General features: G+C 48.7%; 1 protein-coding gene across 2 annotated transcripts in view; it reads right to left on the bottom strand.

Annotated features, from left to right (window-relative positions):
* Positions 1 to 18,418, bottom strand: part of lmtk2 (lemur tyrosine kinase 2) — a 131,173-nt gene that overhangs the window by 70,703 nt on the left and 42,052 nt on the right. Inside the window, exons 3-6 of one of the 2 annotated variants that reach the window (XM_079519956.1) lie at positions 15,366 to 15,519; positions 12,361 to 12,437; positions 9,784 to 9,902; positions 9,043 to 9,130 (exon numbers count right to left, since the gene is read on the bottom strand). In XM_079519956.1, coding sequence (XP_079376082.1) covers positions 9,043 to 9,130; positions 9,784 to 9,902; positions 12,361 to 12,437; positions 15,366 to 15,519 — 438 coding nt within the window. Of the gene's footprint in view, positions 1 to 8,712; positions 8,738 to 9,042; positions 9,131 to 9,783; positions 9,903 to 12,360; positions 12,438 to 15,365; positions 15,520 to 18,418 lie in introns of those variants that run through there. The other variant, XM_079519957.1, reaches the window with a different exon arrangement.

Raw genomic sequence — 18,418 nt, 5'->3', positions numbered from 1 at the left:
ACCCACCCCTGCACACTATACACCTCAGTTACAGAACCCACCCCTGCACACTATACACCTCAGTTACAGAACCCACCCCTGCACACTATACACCTCAGTAGGTACAGAACCCACCCCTGCACACTATACACCTCAGTAGGTACAGAACCCACCCCTGCACACTATACACCTCAGTAGTGACAGAACCCACCCCTGCACACTATACACCTCAGTTACAGAACCCACCCCTGCACACTATACACCTCAGTTACAGAACCCACCCCTGCACACTATACACCTCAGTAGGTACAGAACCCACCCCTGCACACTATACACCTCAGTTACAGAACCCACCCCGGCACACTATACACCTCAGTAGGTACAGAACCCACCCCTGCACACTATACACCTCAGTAGGTACAGAACCCACCCCTGCACACTATACACCTCAGTTACAGAACCCACCCCTGCACACTATACACCTCAGTTACAGAACCCACCCCTGCACACTATACACCTCAGTAGGTACAGAACCCACCTCTGCACACTATACACCTCAGTTACAGAACCCACCTCTGCACACTATACACCTCAGTTACAGAACCCACCCCTGTACACTATACACCTCAGTAGAATGGTCTTCACTCCCTTACAGAACCCATCCCTGCACACTATACACCCCCCCCCAAGAAATAGTGGTAAAAGCTGATCTACAAGCTCGTACATCTGCCATTTCCGCTGACATTTACCAAAATGTTTGAAAATGTAGAAAGACATTTTTCAACATGGAAACGGACGACTATGAACGATCACGCAAAGAACAACTGCGATCGTCTCAAACAATTGCGACAATAGGCGAGGATTATGTAATAATTGCGACAGGCCAAGGCGCAGCCATCACCGTGACCAATCTGAAGGAGCCTGTTGTCACTCACACCCCCGCCGGGGGGGGGGGGGGGGGGGGGGGCCTGGCATTCTACAAGGAGAATGAATGCTCCAGTTGTTGCTGGCTGTATTTTGGTGTCTTAGAAAAATGCGACGAGTCAGGGTTCCTGGACACGGTGTGTGTGTGTGTGTGTGTGTGTGTGTGTGTGTGTGTGTGTGTGTGTGTGTGTGTGTGTGTGTGTGTGCGTGCGTGCGTGCGTGTCCGTGTGTGATATGGGACAGAGAAACCACCATCAATCACCCTGTCTCGGAGTGTTGAGCTGAGGTGGCCTATATGTCGAACAGACAGATAAGAAGCAGCCAATCACGAAGACCCCTGAGGAAGGAGATAGCCAATCAAAGAGGAGGGCCCCCGAGGGTGTCACGTTTCCGTGTACCGAGGTGTCGGGGACAGCCATAGGATGATTGACGCTGCCTTTTAGCATTTAAATGCCATGTGGATGTATGTAGCCGCAGTACCGCCGTCCGCCACCAGTACTCTCTACTAGCCTCTTTCTCCCTCGCCTATAGCCTGTCGTCCTACACAGTCATGATGATGATGACTCACCACCACCACCCATCTATCTATCTATCTATCTATCTATCTATCTATCTATCTTCAACCGCTTATGCGGAGCCGGGTCGCGGGGGCAACGGCTCCAGCCTAGAGTCCCAGTCTTCCTTCTCCAGTCAGAGCAACATTAGCAACTTCATTCCTGGGGGATCCCGAGGTGTTCCCAGGCCAGTGTGGAGATGTAATCAACCCATTTCAACCCGACAATAGTCCACGAAGATTGGGTTTTACACCATGCCTGGTACGATGCGATTCAATTCAATGTTATTAAAGTGTCAAATCACAACAATTTGTCTCAAAACCCTTTACATATAGAGAAGAGAACCTACGGAGAGCAAGACATTTTGCGACAGTGGTAACGAAACAAAACAAAACTCCCCCTTAGGAAGAAACGTCAAGCAGAACCAGACTCTAGGGTGGACGGCCATCTGCATCCACGACCGTGTCGATGCGATCACCGATCAGTGTGTCCATGCAAAGACACGACCGTGTCGATGCCATCACCGATCAGTGTGTCCATGCAAAGCCACGACCGTGTCGATGCCATCACCGATCAGTGTGTCCATGCAAAGCCACGACCGTGTCGATGCCATCACCGATCAGTGTGTCCATGCAAAGCCACGACCGTGTCGATGCCATCACCGATCAGTGTGTCCATGCAAAGCCACGACCGTGTCGATGCCATCACCAATCAGTGTGTCCATGCAAAGCCACGACCGTGTCGATGCCATCACCGATCAGTGTGTCTATAAAAAGCCACGGATGGCACACGATGACCCACACGATGTAGTGAGTCCGTGCCAACCCTGCCCATAAAGACGGGATGGCACGATGCCAAGTCTTCCCATCAGGGCGGCATCATGGCACGACGTGCTCAGTGGGACTTGTGCTAATCCCGCCCGTCAGGAGTGAGATGGCATGATGGTCCTTCCCATGTTATCACCCTGCCCATCAGGGTGGCATGGTGGCACTCAGTGGAACTATGTTACCCTGAGATGGGCACGATGCCCACCTCAATGGGACCGTGGCTAAGCCATCACCTGCCCTCCTTCGGGGGTGGCACGGCACACTCAGTGCTAAGCTGTGCCCGTTGGGGGGGGGGGGGGGGGGGGGTTGGCACGGTGCCCTCCCCAGTGGGACCATGCTATGCCATCGGGGTGGCTAAGTGAGAAGGCGAGGTGTTGGCATGTCCTGCCGTTCCTCACAGCCGCTCAACATGGAGTGACACAAAAGTAATTAATCTCCATTCATCTATCTATTAAAAACCACCCTCACTCCTATTTTTAAAACGTGGCAATGCTTGAAGTTATAGGGACATTTCACCACTAGAAGAAGAAGTTATAGGGACATTTCACCACTAGAAGAAGAAGTTATAGGGACATTTCACCACTAGAAGAAGAAGTTATAGGGACATTTCACCACTAGAAGAAGAAGTTATAGGGACATTTCACCACTAGAAGAAGAAGTTATAGGGACATTTCACCACTAGAAGAAGAAGTTATAGGGACATTTCACCACTAGAAGAAGAAGTTATAGGGACATTTCACCACTAGAAGAAGAAGTTATAGGGACATTTCACCACTAGAAGAAGAAGTTATAGGGACATTTCACCACTAGAAGAGACCGCAGTCACTCAATGTTAATAGTATTTGTAGTAGATAACAGTAGTACAACTTAAAATGTGCACCCTGTGGCCAGAAGAATAATGTAGTTTGACTGGATTGCTGGATTCCTACAATGCCCATAATGCTTTGGTGCACTGCCCCTCCTTATGGAGAGGGGGGAGGGGCTGCATGGAGGTGTGACTTGTAGTCCAGGAAAGAAGTGAGACCACATTTTCATGACAAATTCTGGTCATGAACTAAATGATCTAAAAACTTTTTTTTTATTGTATCATTAACCCATTTTGGGCGGGAACCCCTTTTGGTGTTTTAAAGCATTGTTATACTTTAGCTATTGAAAAATAGCAGATCTACAAGCTCATAGCGTGGCACCGAGTGCCGCGCTATGAACTTGTAGGTCTGCTATATTTTTTAAATCGTGAAAATGTGGCCCAAATGTTTGAATATATTCTTTCAGAGCGAACGTTTTTAGCTCAAATCTTTGCTTCTGGGGGGGTCCCTGGAATTACATATCTTCAGATGGGTGTCGGCGGCCAATTACACATCATTTTTGTGGTTCTTGACATGAAATATTGAGAACCACTGATATAGAAACATGGTTTTTCAGAAAAGAAATACATTTAAAAACATAATTTCAACGTCAGGCCTAAATGGGTTAAAATAAGATATGCTTGCCTGGGCCGTGGCTCAGTCAGGCCTGGCAAGGTCCTTCCCTGGCATTAAAATACGGTGCCGCCGAAAATACAATACAGCATGAATATGTTCAGAGGCAACTCGGACCACTTCTAAACGTAACCGATAGTCCAGTTAGGACTTGACATTAATAGTTGAAATGAATAGTTCTCAGTACAGTAATAGCCGAGAGAGTAACGACACACTGGTGAGCACAGAGAGTTGGGCAGTGTCCACGTGGGAACTTAACCACTCTTAACCCATTCTGGGTGGGAACCCCTTTTGGTGTTGGCATTATGTTATGCTTTAGCTATTGAAAAATAGCAGATCTACAAGCTCATAGCGCGCCACCGAGTGGCGCGCTACGAGCTTGTAGGTCTGCTATTTTTGAAAAATCGAAGAACGACTGACATAGAAACATAGCTTTTTCAGAAAACTGTCAGGATGTAGAAGACATTTTTAGAATCTGATCTCAGGTCTAAATGGGTTAACCTATATATTTCATTGGCTGGAGTCTCTCACGGAGTCCCCTCTCCTTTTTCACCTACTGTATAAACCGCATTGCTTTGCATAAAACAATAGCTGTACAAGCTCACAATCAGCTTGTAGATCTACTTCTTTCTGACACAATCTGATCACTCCCAGAATAGGTAAATATGATAGGTTTGGAAGGATAATTTACTCTGACTTGGCATATTTTTATTTTTTATTTTTTATTCCACGATTTTGCAACCCAATTTTTTCACCCAGTGTCAATTGTCTAATGTAATCCAGTGCGCTACACTACACCTCTGCCGACCTGGGGAGAGCAGCGGACTGACCTCATGCTTCCTTCTATATGCATGAGGAGTCCAAGCTGCTTCTTTTCACCTGACAGGGGAGAGTTTCCCTGGCCGCACGTAGCGCGTGGAAGGAACACGTTATTCCAACCAGTTCCTTTCCCCTCCTCCGCTGGGAGGCAGTTTAGAGACCAGGATTACTGCATGTTTTTTGTGAGGGTACCTAGTGCCTGCCATCGCGCAAATTCCAGCTTTTTGTTTTTATCCAAAATGAGTTAATAGCACAGGCAGACTTCACATGTCTGAAATAAGTGTCAGAGCTGAAATCAACATGCAAATATGAAATAAATGCTTAAACATGTAGCTAGGTGTAATGTTAGAGACCACAGAAGTGAACCTTTCAAGCCTGTTTTCTCAACTCGCTGTTTCTCTGCAAGACATTACTCTATAAACCATATCTCCAAAACTGGTGGGTCAAACTGAACAACCAACCAATGTCAATTTGAAGCTATGATTCCCTGCTTTCACATGACATTGTGTTCTTACATGCCAACAAGCAATGGAGGTTTACTTTGGCTGCTCTTAGCCGACACTCTTACAGCTATCTTTAGGTCATTCAAAGACATCGTTTAGTATTAAACACATTTGTTCAGTCGAAGCTGACGAGGGAACACATTTGTCAGGAATCCTTGTCGTGCGGCGGCTCGCAGCTAACTAGAGAGGAGACAACAAGATTAAGGAAGGCAAAGAGAACCGGCTTGGCACCCCGAGGCTGTTTATAGACGCTGAACAACCCTCCAGGGCCACGTCTCTCTTAATGGGCCGATAGTATTGGCTCGGTTTGGTTTGGTTAGGACGAGACGCTTGAGGTCCGTCCGTTGTCTATTTGACGTTGTAACAAACGACAGGAGGAGGATGTTGAGTTTGACGGATCTTAAAAAGAGAAGAGGCGATGGGCCTCCATGGCATGCGGCTCCATAGAAATGCACAAACACAGCAACTGGTTGCAGATGACACCGGAGGCCGGAGGGGGAGTGGGTTTGGGATGGGTGGGGGGAGGGGGAGGGTGGGGGAGTGGGTTTGGGATGGGTGGGGGGAGGGGGTGGGTGGGGGTAAACGGAGACGGTTGCTTTACTGGGCGAGGTGGGAATGTGACAAGTCCCGGAATGAGACCTTACTTTGTGAGTGTGTGTGTGTGTGTGTGTGTGTGTGTGTGTGTGTGTGTGTGTGTGTGTGTGTGTGTGTGTGTGTGTGTGTGTGTGTGTGTGTGTGTGTGTGTGTGTGTGTGTGCGCGCGTGTGTCTGTGTGTCTGTGCAGTTCAAGCCTGGTTTATACTTGGGGTCGTGGGACGGTGCGTGGCACGACGACCTACAAGCTCACAGCGTGTCACGGCCACGACGCGGTGTGAGCTTGAAGATCCGCTGTTTTCGCCGAGTGAGACTTTTAGGAGGCAAGGCGAGAGAAGAGAGGAGAAAGGGGGCTCCCCCCGTTCCCCCGTCAGGAATGGGGGGAGGGGGGGCGGGGAGGTGCTCCTCCCCAGAAATAGACCTAGAAAAAACAGTGAATAAATCTTTGGCTGCTGCTGGTTGGGGGCGAGGCGAGGGGCGGACGGACAGAGGGGGCGGGCGGACGTACGTATGTACGCACACGGGGCTAATTTTGGGGTGTGGGAGGACAGGACACCCCCCCCCCCCCCCCCTCCCTGCTGGTGGTGTTGTCCCTGAGAGCGGGACACCGTTTAAACAGGGTCCTGCCCTATGAACCTGTTAGCTTAGTGGACCACTTAAAACTCTCCTATAAGTCGTTGACCGTTGGGAGTCCCCCAGGGGTCAATACCAGGCCACCTCCTTTTTTAGTTTTCCTCTTCTAATCTAACACTTCACTGGAATATAGCCTGATCTACCGGCTCGCTTGTGGGCTTGTAGAGCGGCTATTGTCGGTGTTGCACTACTACCGTTTTATACTATTTACGTTATTTTACCAACTTGTAGCTGAACTGGGTATGCCAGGTCTTTAGGCAACTAGTACCAACTTGTAGCTGAACTGGGTATGCCAGGTCTTTAAGCAACTAGTAAAATCACTAGAAGTAAAGCCCTATGCGCGTGACATCATCATACCGGGAAGTTATGCGAGAACGCCTACTGAGTCGCAAAATAAACTACTTTCTGACCTTTTGCCAACCCATACAGTAGCTCCATAGAAGAAGAGAAAGGCCTATACTAGCAAAGCCCCTTTTCTAGACGGACCGCTTTTAGTGTCGCACCCAGTTCCCCTCTATGAATGTGCCCTGATTGTTGCATTGTTTCATAAACCCGCTGAGGAAGGCTTGGCGCCCAAACGCCTCCGTGTTCTGTCTGTGTTCTGTCTGTCCTCCGTGTTCTGTCTGTCTGTGTTCTGTCTGTCCTCCGTGTTCTGTCTGTCTGTGTTCTGTCTGTCCTCCGTGTTCTGTCTGTCTGTGTTCTGTCTGTCCTCCATGTTCTGTCTGTCTGTGTTCTGTCTGTCCTGTGGGAGGACAGGACACCCCCCCCCCCCCCCCTCCCTGCTGGTGGTGTTGTCCCTGAGAGCGGGACACCGTTTAAACAGGGTCCTGCCCTATGAACCTGTTAGCTTAGTGGACCACTTAAAACTCTCCTATAAGTCGTTGACCGTTGGGAGTCCCCCAGGGGTCAATACCAGGCCACCTCCTTTTTTAGTTTTCCTCTTCTAATCTAACACTTCACTGGAATATAGCCTGATCTACCGGCTCGCTTGTGGGCTTGTAGAGCGGCTATTGTCGGTGTTGCACTACTACCGTTTTATACTATTTACGTTATTTTACCAACTTGTAGCTGAACTGGGTATGCCAGGTCTTTAGGCAACTAGTACCAACTTGTAGCTGAACTGGGTATGCCAGGTCTTTAAGCAACTAGTAAAATCACTAGAAGTAAAGCCCTATGCGCGTGACATCATCATACCGGGAAGTTATGCGAGAACGCCTACTGAGTCGCAAAATAAACTACTTTCTGACCTTTTGCCAACCCATACAGTAGCTCCATAGAAGAAGAGAAAGGCCTATACTAGCAAAGCCCCTTTTCTAGACGGACCGCTTTTAGTGTCGCACCCAGTTCCCCTCTATGAATGTGCCCTGATTGTTGCATTGTTTCATAAACCCGCTGAGGAAGGCTTGGCGCCCAAACGCCTCCGTGTTCTGTCTGTGTTCTGTCTGTCCTCCGTGTTCTGTCTGTCTGTGTTCTGTCTGTCCTCCGTGTTCTGTCTGTCTGTGTTCTGTCTGTCCTCCGTGTTCTGTCTGTCTGTGTTCTGTCTGTCCTCCATGTTCTGTCTGTCTGTGTTCTGTCTGTCCTCCGTGTTCTGTCTGTCTGTGTTCTGTCTGTCCTCCGTGTTCTGTCTGTCTGTGTTCTGTCTGTCCTCCGTGTTCTGTCTGTCTGTGTTCTGTCTGCCCTCCGTGTTCTGTCTGTCTGTGTTCTGTCTGTCCTCCGTGTTCTGTCTGTCTGTGTTCTGTCTGTCTGTGTTCTGTCTGTCCGTGTTCTGTCTGTCCTCCGTGTTCTGTCTGTCTGTGTTCTGTCTGTCCTCCGTGTTCTGTCTGTCTGTGTTCTGTCTGTCTGTGTTCTGTCTGTCCTCCGTGTTCTGTCTGTCTGTGTTCTGTCTGTCCTCCGTGTTCTGTCTGTCTGTGTTCTGTCTGTCCTCCGTGTTCTGTCTGTCTGTGTTCTGTCTGTCCTCCGTGTTCTGTCTGTCTGTGTTCTGTCTGTCCTCCGTGTTCTGTCTGTCTGTGTTCTGTCTGTCCTCCGTGTTCTGTCTGTCTGTGTTCTGTCTGTCTGTGTTCTGTCTGTCCTCCGTGTTCTGTCTGTCTGTGTTCTGTCTGTCTGTGCTGCATAATGCAATAAACGTACCTTCAATGGAGTTTACCTCTATTACTCTTAATGTAAATCGCTCTGGATTAAGAGCGTCTGCTAAATGCCTAAATTGTAAATTACAGTAACACGTACCTTCAATGGAGTGCTGGCTATGTCTCTATTACAGTAACACATACATTCAAACAGAAAACTTTGCATTAAAATGACGGTAAACAAAGTTAAACTCACGTTGCCACTAGATTTGCCACTAACTTTATGCATGCGCATACCAACAGGCCAACAGGAAGGGGACGTTTTAGAGGGTTACTCACCATCTCACAGTACTCAAAGACCAACAGGAAGGGGACGTTTTAGAGGGTTACTCACCATCTCACAGTACTCAAAGACCAACAGGAAGGGGACGTTTTAGAGGGTTACTCACCATCTCACAGTACTCAAAGACCAACAGGAAGGGGACATTTTAGCGGGTTGCTCACCATCTCACAGTACTCAAAGACCAACAGGAAGGGGACGTTTTAGCGGGTTACTCACCATCTCACAGTACTCAAAGACCAACAGGAAGGGGACGTTTTAGCGGGTTACTCACCATCTCACAGTACTCAAAGACCAACAGGAAGGGGACGTTTTAGCGGGTTACTCACCATCTCACAGTACTCAAAGACCAACAGGAAGGGGATGGCCTCCACACACTGTCCCACACACTGCAGGATGTTCGGATGTTGTAACACTCTGTGAAGACACAAAGTCACAATGTAGACATTTAGCAGACGCTCTCATCCAGGATGATTTGGTAATCAGACACTTTCAGACATGATCACTGGAAAAGGTCCCAGGGAAGTTTGTCCCCACAGTGGAGGCTCCACTGTGGAGGCTCCACAGTGGAGGCTCCACTGTGGACGCTCCACTGTGGACGCTCCACTGTGTCGTGGCATTGTTTGTCATCAGCAGCAGAGCAGAGAGGGAGAACAGCAGAATTACCACAATGTCTCAAATAAATTGCCCCGTCATTCACGTGTATTCCCCGACCTTAAAATGCGTAAAAAAAGTGTGAGTTAATTACTTGAAGGGACAGGTGGTATAACCTTAACCTGACTCCGCCAAACGGGGCAGCAGAGAGTACACTGGGTTCCCCACTCCTGCTCCCATCTAGCGGCAGCTAGAGGCGGGATCAAGGCATACACAGTGCTGCCTTGATCCCGCCTCTAGCTGCTGCTGATTGGCCAGGCCGTTTTGTGGCCGGGCATCAAGTCTGCCTGAGAGTTCCCAGATGGGAGCAGGAGGGGGGAACCCAGTGTACTCTCTGCTGCCCCATCTGGCGGAGTCAGGTTAGTATAATCTAGCATCTGGTCAAAAAAGTGACTAAAGTTACTAAGAGTGCTCACCTGTACGGGTCTCCCTGCTGCAGGAAGTCGTTCTGTTCCTTGGCGGTAGCGTTGGCCTTCAGTTCCTTCACCACCGCCCTGGAGGCCCCGGGGTCTGTGTAGACCTCGCTGAGAAGGACCTACAACAGTAGCAGAGGAACACCACCAACACATTAGGCCTGACATCGAAAAATTAAAAAAAATGTCTTCTAAATCCTGACAGTTTACTGAAATACCTATGTTTCTATATCAGTGGTGCTCAATATTTCATGACCCCCCAGAAGCAAAGATTTGAGTTATAAACTGGCTCTGAAAGAATATATATATTCAAAGATTTCAGGTACATTTTCACGATTTTTCAAAAATAGATCTACAAGCTCATAGCACGGCACCGAGTGCCGCGATACAAGCTTGTAGATCTGCTATTTTTCAATAGCTAAAGTATAACATAATGCTTTAAAACACCCAAAGGGCTCAGAATGGGTTAACCTAGAAGCACCGGGGTCTGTGTAGATCCCACAGAGCACACCAAACAAACACATGGGATTAATTTAACCTCGTCTGGGATCAACTCCTTTTGATGCTAATCTCCATCTTCTCAGCCTGTGGGGCAATAAGAGCGTCGCAGTCCCGCCCCCTTTCATGACGACGCGAGACCCCGAAGTGAATTCCCCGTTAATTTTCTCCATGGGCTTTTCAAATAGACGTTAAAGACGTTTACGCGACGGCCAAAGACAACTCGAGTTGTGACAAATCATGACAACAAACAACATTTTGGACCGAACAAATAATTACAAAGAAGAAAAACAAGAAAAAAAAGTGTTGTGACCTGCCGTTTTCTTCTTCTTTCTAATTATCTGTTCGGCCCGAAAAATTTTGTTTGTCGTCATGATTTGTCACAACTCGAGTTGGCTTTGTACGAGGCTTAAAAAGGTCTTTAAATAAATACTTTTTGAAATGTCTATGAGGAAAATGAACGGGGAATCATTTCCTGGGCCATGGTAGGGGGTGGGCGGGACTGCGACGCGACTATAACACCTCTCTAGACCAGAGTTACATTAGGTGGGATATATAGACCTCGTCACACTGCATAATTCGGAACGAAAGTCAGGCTTTCCTCCAGAGCAGGGAAGTGAAGCCTGGTGAGTTGATGTGATCAACCAACACATGGCAGTGATCCATCCTCCAGAGCAGGGAAGTGAAGCCTGGTGAGTTGATGTGATCAACCAACACATGGCAGTGATCCGTCCTCCAGAGCAGGGAAGTGAAGCCTGGTGAGTTGATGTGATCAACCAACACATGGCAGTGATCCATCCTCCAGAGCAGGGAAGTGAAGCCTGGTGAGTTGATGTGATCAACCAACACATGGCAGTGATCCGTCCTCCAGAGCAGGGAAGTGAAGCCTGGTGAGTTGATGTGATCAACCAACACATGGCAGTGATCCATCCTCCAGAGCAGGGAAGTGAAGCCTGGTGAGTTGATGTGATCAACCAACACATGGCAGTGATCCGTCTAGGTAATCTGTGTTTGTTTATGTATTGTGATGTCTGTGTCCCAACGGCTTCATGGCACAAAATGAATTTACGCAAGGACAAATAAAGTCTGTCTGTCTGTCTGTCTGTCTGTCTGTAAAGCCAGAGAAAGCTCCCGTGCAGCAGTGATGGTGTCACGTGTGTGCGGTAGGTTTATAGGCAGGAGAGGAGAACGCACGCACGCACGCACGCACGCACGCACGCACGCACGCACGCACGCACGCACGCACGCACGCACGCACGCACGCACGCACGCACGCACACATGGACACACATGCGCACATACACACAGCATGAGGACATAAATATGGGCTTACAGACGATGTGCAACAGCTCAGCTGTGGATAATGAGCCTGTGAAACTATTTCAGTAGTTTTTATTTCAGATTAACGTTTCAATACAAGGTCAAAAAATGAATCTATAAAAAAAAGCCTCGACTGACTGGGAGCTTTTTGATAGAACAGTGTGTGAAGTGCCTCCAGGTCTGTCATGACCCGTGTGTGGAACCAACTCCAGCACCAACAGATAGAACAGTGATAGAACAGTGTGTGAAGTGCCTCCAGGTCTGTCATGACCCGTGTGTGGAACCAACTCCAGAAGTGCCTCCAGGTCTGTCATGACCCGTGTGTGGAACCAACTCCAGCACCAACAAAGACGTCTCTTAATCTTAAACCAGTCGTAATGATAAAAACTATAATGTTTCATACATACACATATAGATATCTTTTTAGTTTTTGTTTGTACGAAGAACAACCTGACAATTAATAGAAAAGCAAATACATAGAAACAGGCTCGGCTGCAGAATACAGTACAGAATACAGTACAGAATACAGTCCAGAATACGGTATCTCAAATGAACTATCACAATGTAAAAGCTGCGTGCGTGCGTGCGTGCGTGCGTGCGTGCGTGCGTGCGTGCGTGCGTGCGTGCGTGCGTGCGTGCGTGCGTGCGTGCGTGCGTGCGTGCGTGCGTGCGTGCGTGCGTGCGTGCGTGCGTGCGTGCGTGCGTGCGTGCGTGCGTGCGTGCGTGCGTGCGTGCGTGCGTGCGTGCACATAGAAATCCTACCTTGCCGAACCAGCCGTTGCCAATTTCCTGGATGTAACTGAGACTGTGCCGTGCCACCTGGGAGCCTGTGGATCCCTCTGTGTGAAGACAAACACAACACACACAGTTACACAATGAACCACAACTCAACACAACACAACACACAGTTACACAATGAACCACAACTCAACACAACACAACACACAGTCACACAATGAACCACAACACAACACAACACAGTCACACAATGAACCACAACTCAACACACAGTCACACAATGAACCACAACTCAACACAACACCCTTATACAATGAATAACCACAACATACACACACATACGTATCATTCATGCATTTAAAGCAAAATGTTTTCTTGGACAAATTTCACCTTACTTGTAAATATGTGATGTGAAAATAAAGATGATTCTGATTCCGATTCTACATAAAGTAAAATTCTTAAAACATTACATAGTGCCGCTTCAAGAGAGAAAAAAAAAAAAAAAACTGAAACAGAAAAATGTGGGTTGTTCTCAGCAGACAAGCGTAGGACGCCACATCTGTGAGCGCGTGTCGGATACGTATCGAGCGCAGCGGGAGGCGGGCGGCGAAAGCGACAAACCAACTCGATGAGCTAAGCTGCAACACGGGATCAATTTTCATTATTGGCCGTTTGTACGTCAGTCAGGAGAGATTAGGCTGCGATCAGAGCGATGTAGACAATATGTGTCTGAGGGTCCCCCAGGTTTTATCTGGCCGCTGTCACCTGGGATGCATTTACTCACATATTGAACAGAGTCCTTCCTGCACAGAGAGAGAGAGAGAGAGAGAGAGAGAGAGAGAGAGAGAGAGAGAGACAGAGAGAGACAGAGAGAGACAGAGAGAGACAGAGAGAGACAGAGAGAGAGACAGAGACAGAGACAGAGAGAGACAGAGACAGAGACAGAGACAGAGAGAGAGAGAGAGAGAGAGACAGAGACAGAGACAGAGACAGAGACAGAGAGAGAGAGAGAGAGAGAGAGAGAGAGAGAGAGAGAGAGAGAGAGAGAGAGAGAGAGACAGAGAGAGAGAGAGAGAGAGAGAGAGACAGAGAGAGACAGAGAGAGAGAGAGAGAGAGAGAGAGACAGAGAGAGAGAGAGACAGAGAGAGAGAGACAGAGAGAGAGAGAGAGAGAGAGAGAGAGAGAGAGACAGAGACAAAGACAGAGACAGAGACAGAGACAGAGACAGAGACAGAGACAGAGGGAGAGGGAGAGACAGAGAGAGAGAGAGAGAGAGACAGAGAGAGAGAGAGACAGACGTCGTACACACACACACACACACTCCTCTCTCTCTCTGTCGCTCTAATTAATTAGTCGCATGTCCTGCAGTCGTGTCTAGTTCCTCCCGGCGGATCCTGCCGGGAGCTGCCTATGTCTAGTTTCTCCCGGCGGATCCTGCCAGGAGATGCCTATGCCATAGAAAGCATAGGTGACGAAGGGGGATACACACTTCCTGATCTGCATGGGGTGAAAGCCCATGCAGCAACCTCGGGCTTAAACCAGCTGTGGGCGTCCACGTCGAAAGCATAAAGCACATTAAAGTCCTCCCCGCTACAGAAGTTATTTCCTCCCAAGACGTAGACCGTATATTCTACCACCACGCCTGTGTGGCACCAGGAGGGAACCTCAAGGTTACGTTCTCCTCCCCCAGGCGTCACTGGAGGAAACTCCAGCAAGCGCAAAGTCACTGTGTTGAAGACGTGGACCTCAATCTGACCCTTGTTGCCGCCGTATATTCCTCCAAAGGAGTACACCTTGTTCTCCACTGCAACCACAGCGTGGTTGTCTGGTTCCGTTCATCCCCTCAGATGCAGCGTCCAGAAGAACATTTCGAGTTGGGTCGACCAACCAAGGAAGACGATGACGGTAGAAACTGAATTGATCACGAGGACAATATACCGGTACAGGGCAGGTTCTGTCTAGGTGTATTAAGTGACAATTTGTTTAGTTTACGTTTCATTTTTAAAGGACACGGTGGCGATGAAGTCATTGTGATGTCATTACATGGAACACTTGATGTCACAAGATGATGTCACCGTCTGGAAGACGTCAACATGACTACACCTAAACACAAGCCTGACTCATTGTGTTGAGCATTTCCTTGTGGTCAGAAATGTACAAACATTTTCATCGGATCCATTAGCTCATTGTCCGTCAGGGGGGATCCCGGCGCTGTCGGCTTCTGCCACCATAGACTCTCGTTCTATTTCGATTGTAAAACAAGACCACCCCCCAACCACCCACCCAAAACAGCTAGCGAGGATCGGCTATAGCTAATGTCACCATCGTCTATTTAAGAGTATTTTAACCCATTTTGACCTGAGATCAGATTCTAAAAATGTCTTCTACATCCTGACAGTTTTCTAAAAAAGCTATGTTTCTATGTCAGTGGTTTTTCAATAGCTAAAGCATAACATAATGCTAACACCAAAAGGGGTTCCCGCCCAAAATGGGTTAAAAGCATTCATATTTGAACCACGCGCTAACCGGGTTTTAGTATCGTTGCTCTGGACAGAGCAGACCGTGCGGCCCAGGCATTAATTCATAAAGGTTAGATAATCCATACGTCTAGACCTACTGTATGGCGTGACAGAAAGGGCCTTTGTGCCATTACGACACACAGCCATTTAAGGTTCTCTACAGGATACCAGAGAGGAGTGAGTCTGACTCACACGTACAGCAGGGCAGTTATCAGTAACATAACTGATAAAGCTGCCCATGTAATGTGTTGTTTGCACTGATATGTGTGACCAATTAAGACATAGAAAAGTGTCTGCGTGCATGCGTGTGTGCATGTGCATGTGTGTGCGTGAGTGCATGTGGTTCCACGGCAAAGATAAGACCAAACTACACACTCACAGCTTTATAAAACAAAACAAACTGTCATTTTGGAGAATTTATGCAATCCTATCCATACTTCTGGTGTGTGCGCGTGCGTGCGTGCGTGCGTGCGTCCGTGCGTGCGTGCGTGCGTGCGTGCAGGTCTTACCAGCGATGCGAGGCGATGGGTCTAGGTGTGGGGGTCCCGGCAGGGCCACAGGGGGTACAGCCAGGGTGTAAACCTCAGCGGGGGACTGGATGGACGGGGTGTCCTCTCCCGGGGGGGTGAAGTCGATCTCATCGTCAAAGTGGTCCTCGAACTCCTGGGAACGAACCAACGAACGAGACGAATTGGACTACATCAATAAACGTGACTTCATGACTTACAAGCTTCAAAACTTGCCCAGGAAAACGGGCTCAAATCCACGGGGTTAGAAGAGGAATGCTTTAACAAGAGCTTGTTGTGACTAAATAATAAATACATTGTGTCAATTTGTAAGGTTTTTTTTTCTTTCCCTGAACAGTAACGGTGTTGGACATACAAGGTTTCCACACGACAGTGACTGACGACGACATGGAGTCCAAAGGAGTGAGAACAGCGCTGACAACAGAGAACGTTAGTCCATGCTGCTGCTGCTGCAGCAGTACACACAGATGCTGCACACAGCGGTCGGTCACACTCAGCGGCACAGCTGGCCCCGGCCAGGGTTTCATCACAGCTGGCCCCGGCCAGGGTTTCATCACAGCTGGCCCCGGCCAGGGTTTCATCACAGCTGGCCCCGGCCAGGGTTTCATCACAGCTGGCCCCGGCCAGGGTTTCCATCACAGCTGGCCCCGGCCAGGGTTTCATCACAGCTGGCCCCGGCCAGGGTTTCATCACAGCTGGCCCCGGCCAGGGTTTCATCACAGCTGGCCCCGGCCAGGGTTTCATCACAGCTGGCCCCGGCCAGGGTTTCATCACAGCTGGCCCCGGCCAGGGTTTCATCACAGCTGGCCCCGGCCAGGGTTTCATCACAGCTGGCCCCGGCCAGGGTTTCCATCACAGCTGGCCCCGGCCAGGGTTTCATCACAGCTGGCCCCGGCCAGGGTTTCATCACAGCTGGCCCCGGCCAGGGTTTCATCACAGCTGGCCCCGGCCAGGGTTTCCATCACAGCTGGCCCCGGCCAGGGTTTCATCACAGCATTAACATTACATTACATAAAAAGGTTTGGGGTTAAAGGAGCCAAGCGACGGTGGACAGAGTTAGAACGGACAATACATGACGGATTGGGGCAAAATATTTTCCCCTCAGACGTTAGTTAAACCCCTCTACGCTTCCCGGACCGTACGGCGTCCCACAGGGGCATGTAATAAGCCCCCCTCCTCGTTTTTCTCTTAAGACAAAATCTCTCCGCTGAAAAGTCTACAAGCTCACTCTCTACGTTAAGCTTGTAGATCTGCAATGTTCTGCTGAATGTGTGCCCCCAGAATAGGGAAGCTAGCGGGACATAAAATAAGGTTTTCTAATTCAATACATACTGAATTCCTCGAATTGTATTGTTGATTAAAAGGTGTCTCTCCACCAATCTGACTAAAAGAATAGTACCGTGCGAATTGTGAAATGCAACTTGTAGCACCCGTGCGACTACAGAATCTGACCGTTCAATCGTGATAAAGACAAGGCTCTGATACAGCAAGTGCACATTCTATGAGTCGCTGTTCTATACCTTCATTTATATTTCTGTAGTACGGCAGTGTCGTTCGCCAAAAAGAACAGATCTACAAGCTAAAAACGTGCAGAGGCTGGCTGCGTGGTTAGCTTGTAGATCTATTCCCCTTGCTTCCACCGCACCGCCTGTCCCCCCTTTTAGCACGATGTGCTGTGTCGCTGTTCTTTCCTGGCCTGGCAGCAGACAGACTGTTCTTTCCTGGCCTGGCAGCAGACAGAGCGGCAGAGCCAACGCAGCACGATAGCACGATAGCACGATAGCATCACGGAAGGAGTTGCTTGTGCTCCCCGACACGTTGAATACTAAAGTTATTTGCGAAGTTTGTTCGAACGTCACTCGATTTAACTTAACCAAACACGGGTTAACCCATTTTGAGCGGGAACCCCTTTTGGTGGTTACATACATTATGTTATAATTTAGCTATTGAAAAAAAGCAGATCTACAAGCTCATAGCGCGCCACTCAACTCTGCTATTTTTGAAAAATCGTTAAAATGTGCCTCAAATCTTTCAGAAAATTGTCATGCTTTAGAAAACTTTTTTTAAATTTCGACGTCAGGCTTGAATGGGTGAAACAGCGTGCACGCACAAATAGTGCATGCACACATAAAGAGTGCACACGCGCACGCACCTGGACGTGCTGGACGCGCAACGCACCTGGACGGATTGATTGACGATTAGCCTGAGCTAATGTTTTAGGTCTCTGGTCTAGAGGGGGCGGGTCGAGGCAGAGATTTGCACACGCCCTGATTGGATCTCTCCGATCTGTCAGTCACCCCCAGGGCAGCGCTATACGTCACATCATTTGGAGCGACGCCGACCCGGAAGGGTTGACTTAAGCAATATTACACGAGAGGGTGTGGGTTAACGTGATTATTGCCACGACAGTGATGCGGTAAGGAACGAGACAAAGTCGAGTTTCGCAAGCATCACTGAAGTGGCAATAATCACGTTAAACCACCCCCTCTCGTGTAATATTGCAATTATACAACAGTTACCCTTAAAACTAAGAACATCGCTGAAATTATTTTTTTTTAATGACATATGTAGTCACTACGACCACAAATGTCCCAAGAAACTAGCTAGCCTAGCCACCGAGTTTGCTGCGCTCTGGGAAAACAGAGCAGCTGAATTCTTTGTTTTGATTAGGTGGTGAATGGTGCTGGTTTGATCCACGGCTAGAAGCCGTTTCAACCAATCAGATTGCTTCCTCGAAACGACCCGTTGTATAATCCCACTTCTAGACCAGAGCGGCCAATGTGTTCCTCCAGGCTTTCATTGAGGAAAATGAAAGCCTGGCACCGAAGCTAATTGGCGATCTATAACAACCCATGGCACTTTGCTTACAAAATTGTGTGCACAGCGTGAATGATATTAGGAATGACCGACCTGGCTGGATACATATCAGTGGTCCATGAGGGTCCATCCGTTGTGTGACCTGCTTAACGAGCAACGGCAAAAAGGCAACGATATGTCCCCCCACCACCTCCTCCTCCCCCCACCACCTCCTCCTC

The sequence above is a fragment of the Electrona antarctica genome (genome assembly GCF_951216825.1).
Source record: "Electrona antarctica genome assembly, chromosome: 14".
NCBI classification, from domain to species: Eukaryota; Metazoa; Chordata; class Actinopteri; order Myctophiformes; family Myctophidae; genus Electrona; species Electrona antarctica.
Note: the sequence above shows the minus strand (reverse complement) of the source record. Positions and strands in the feature narration are given on the sequence as shown.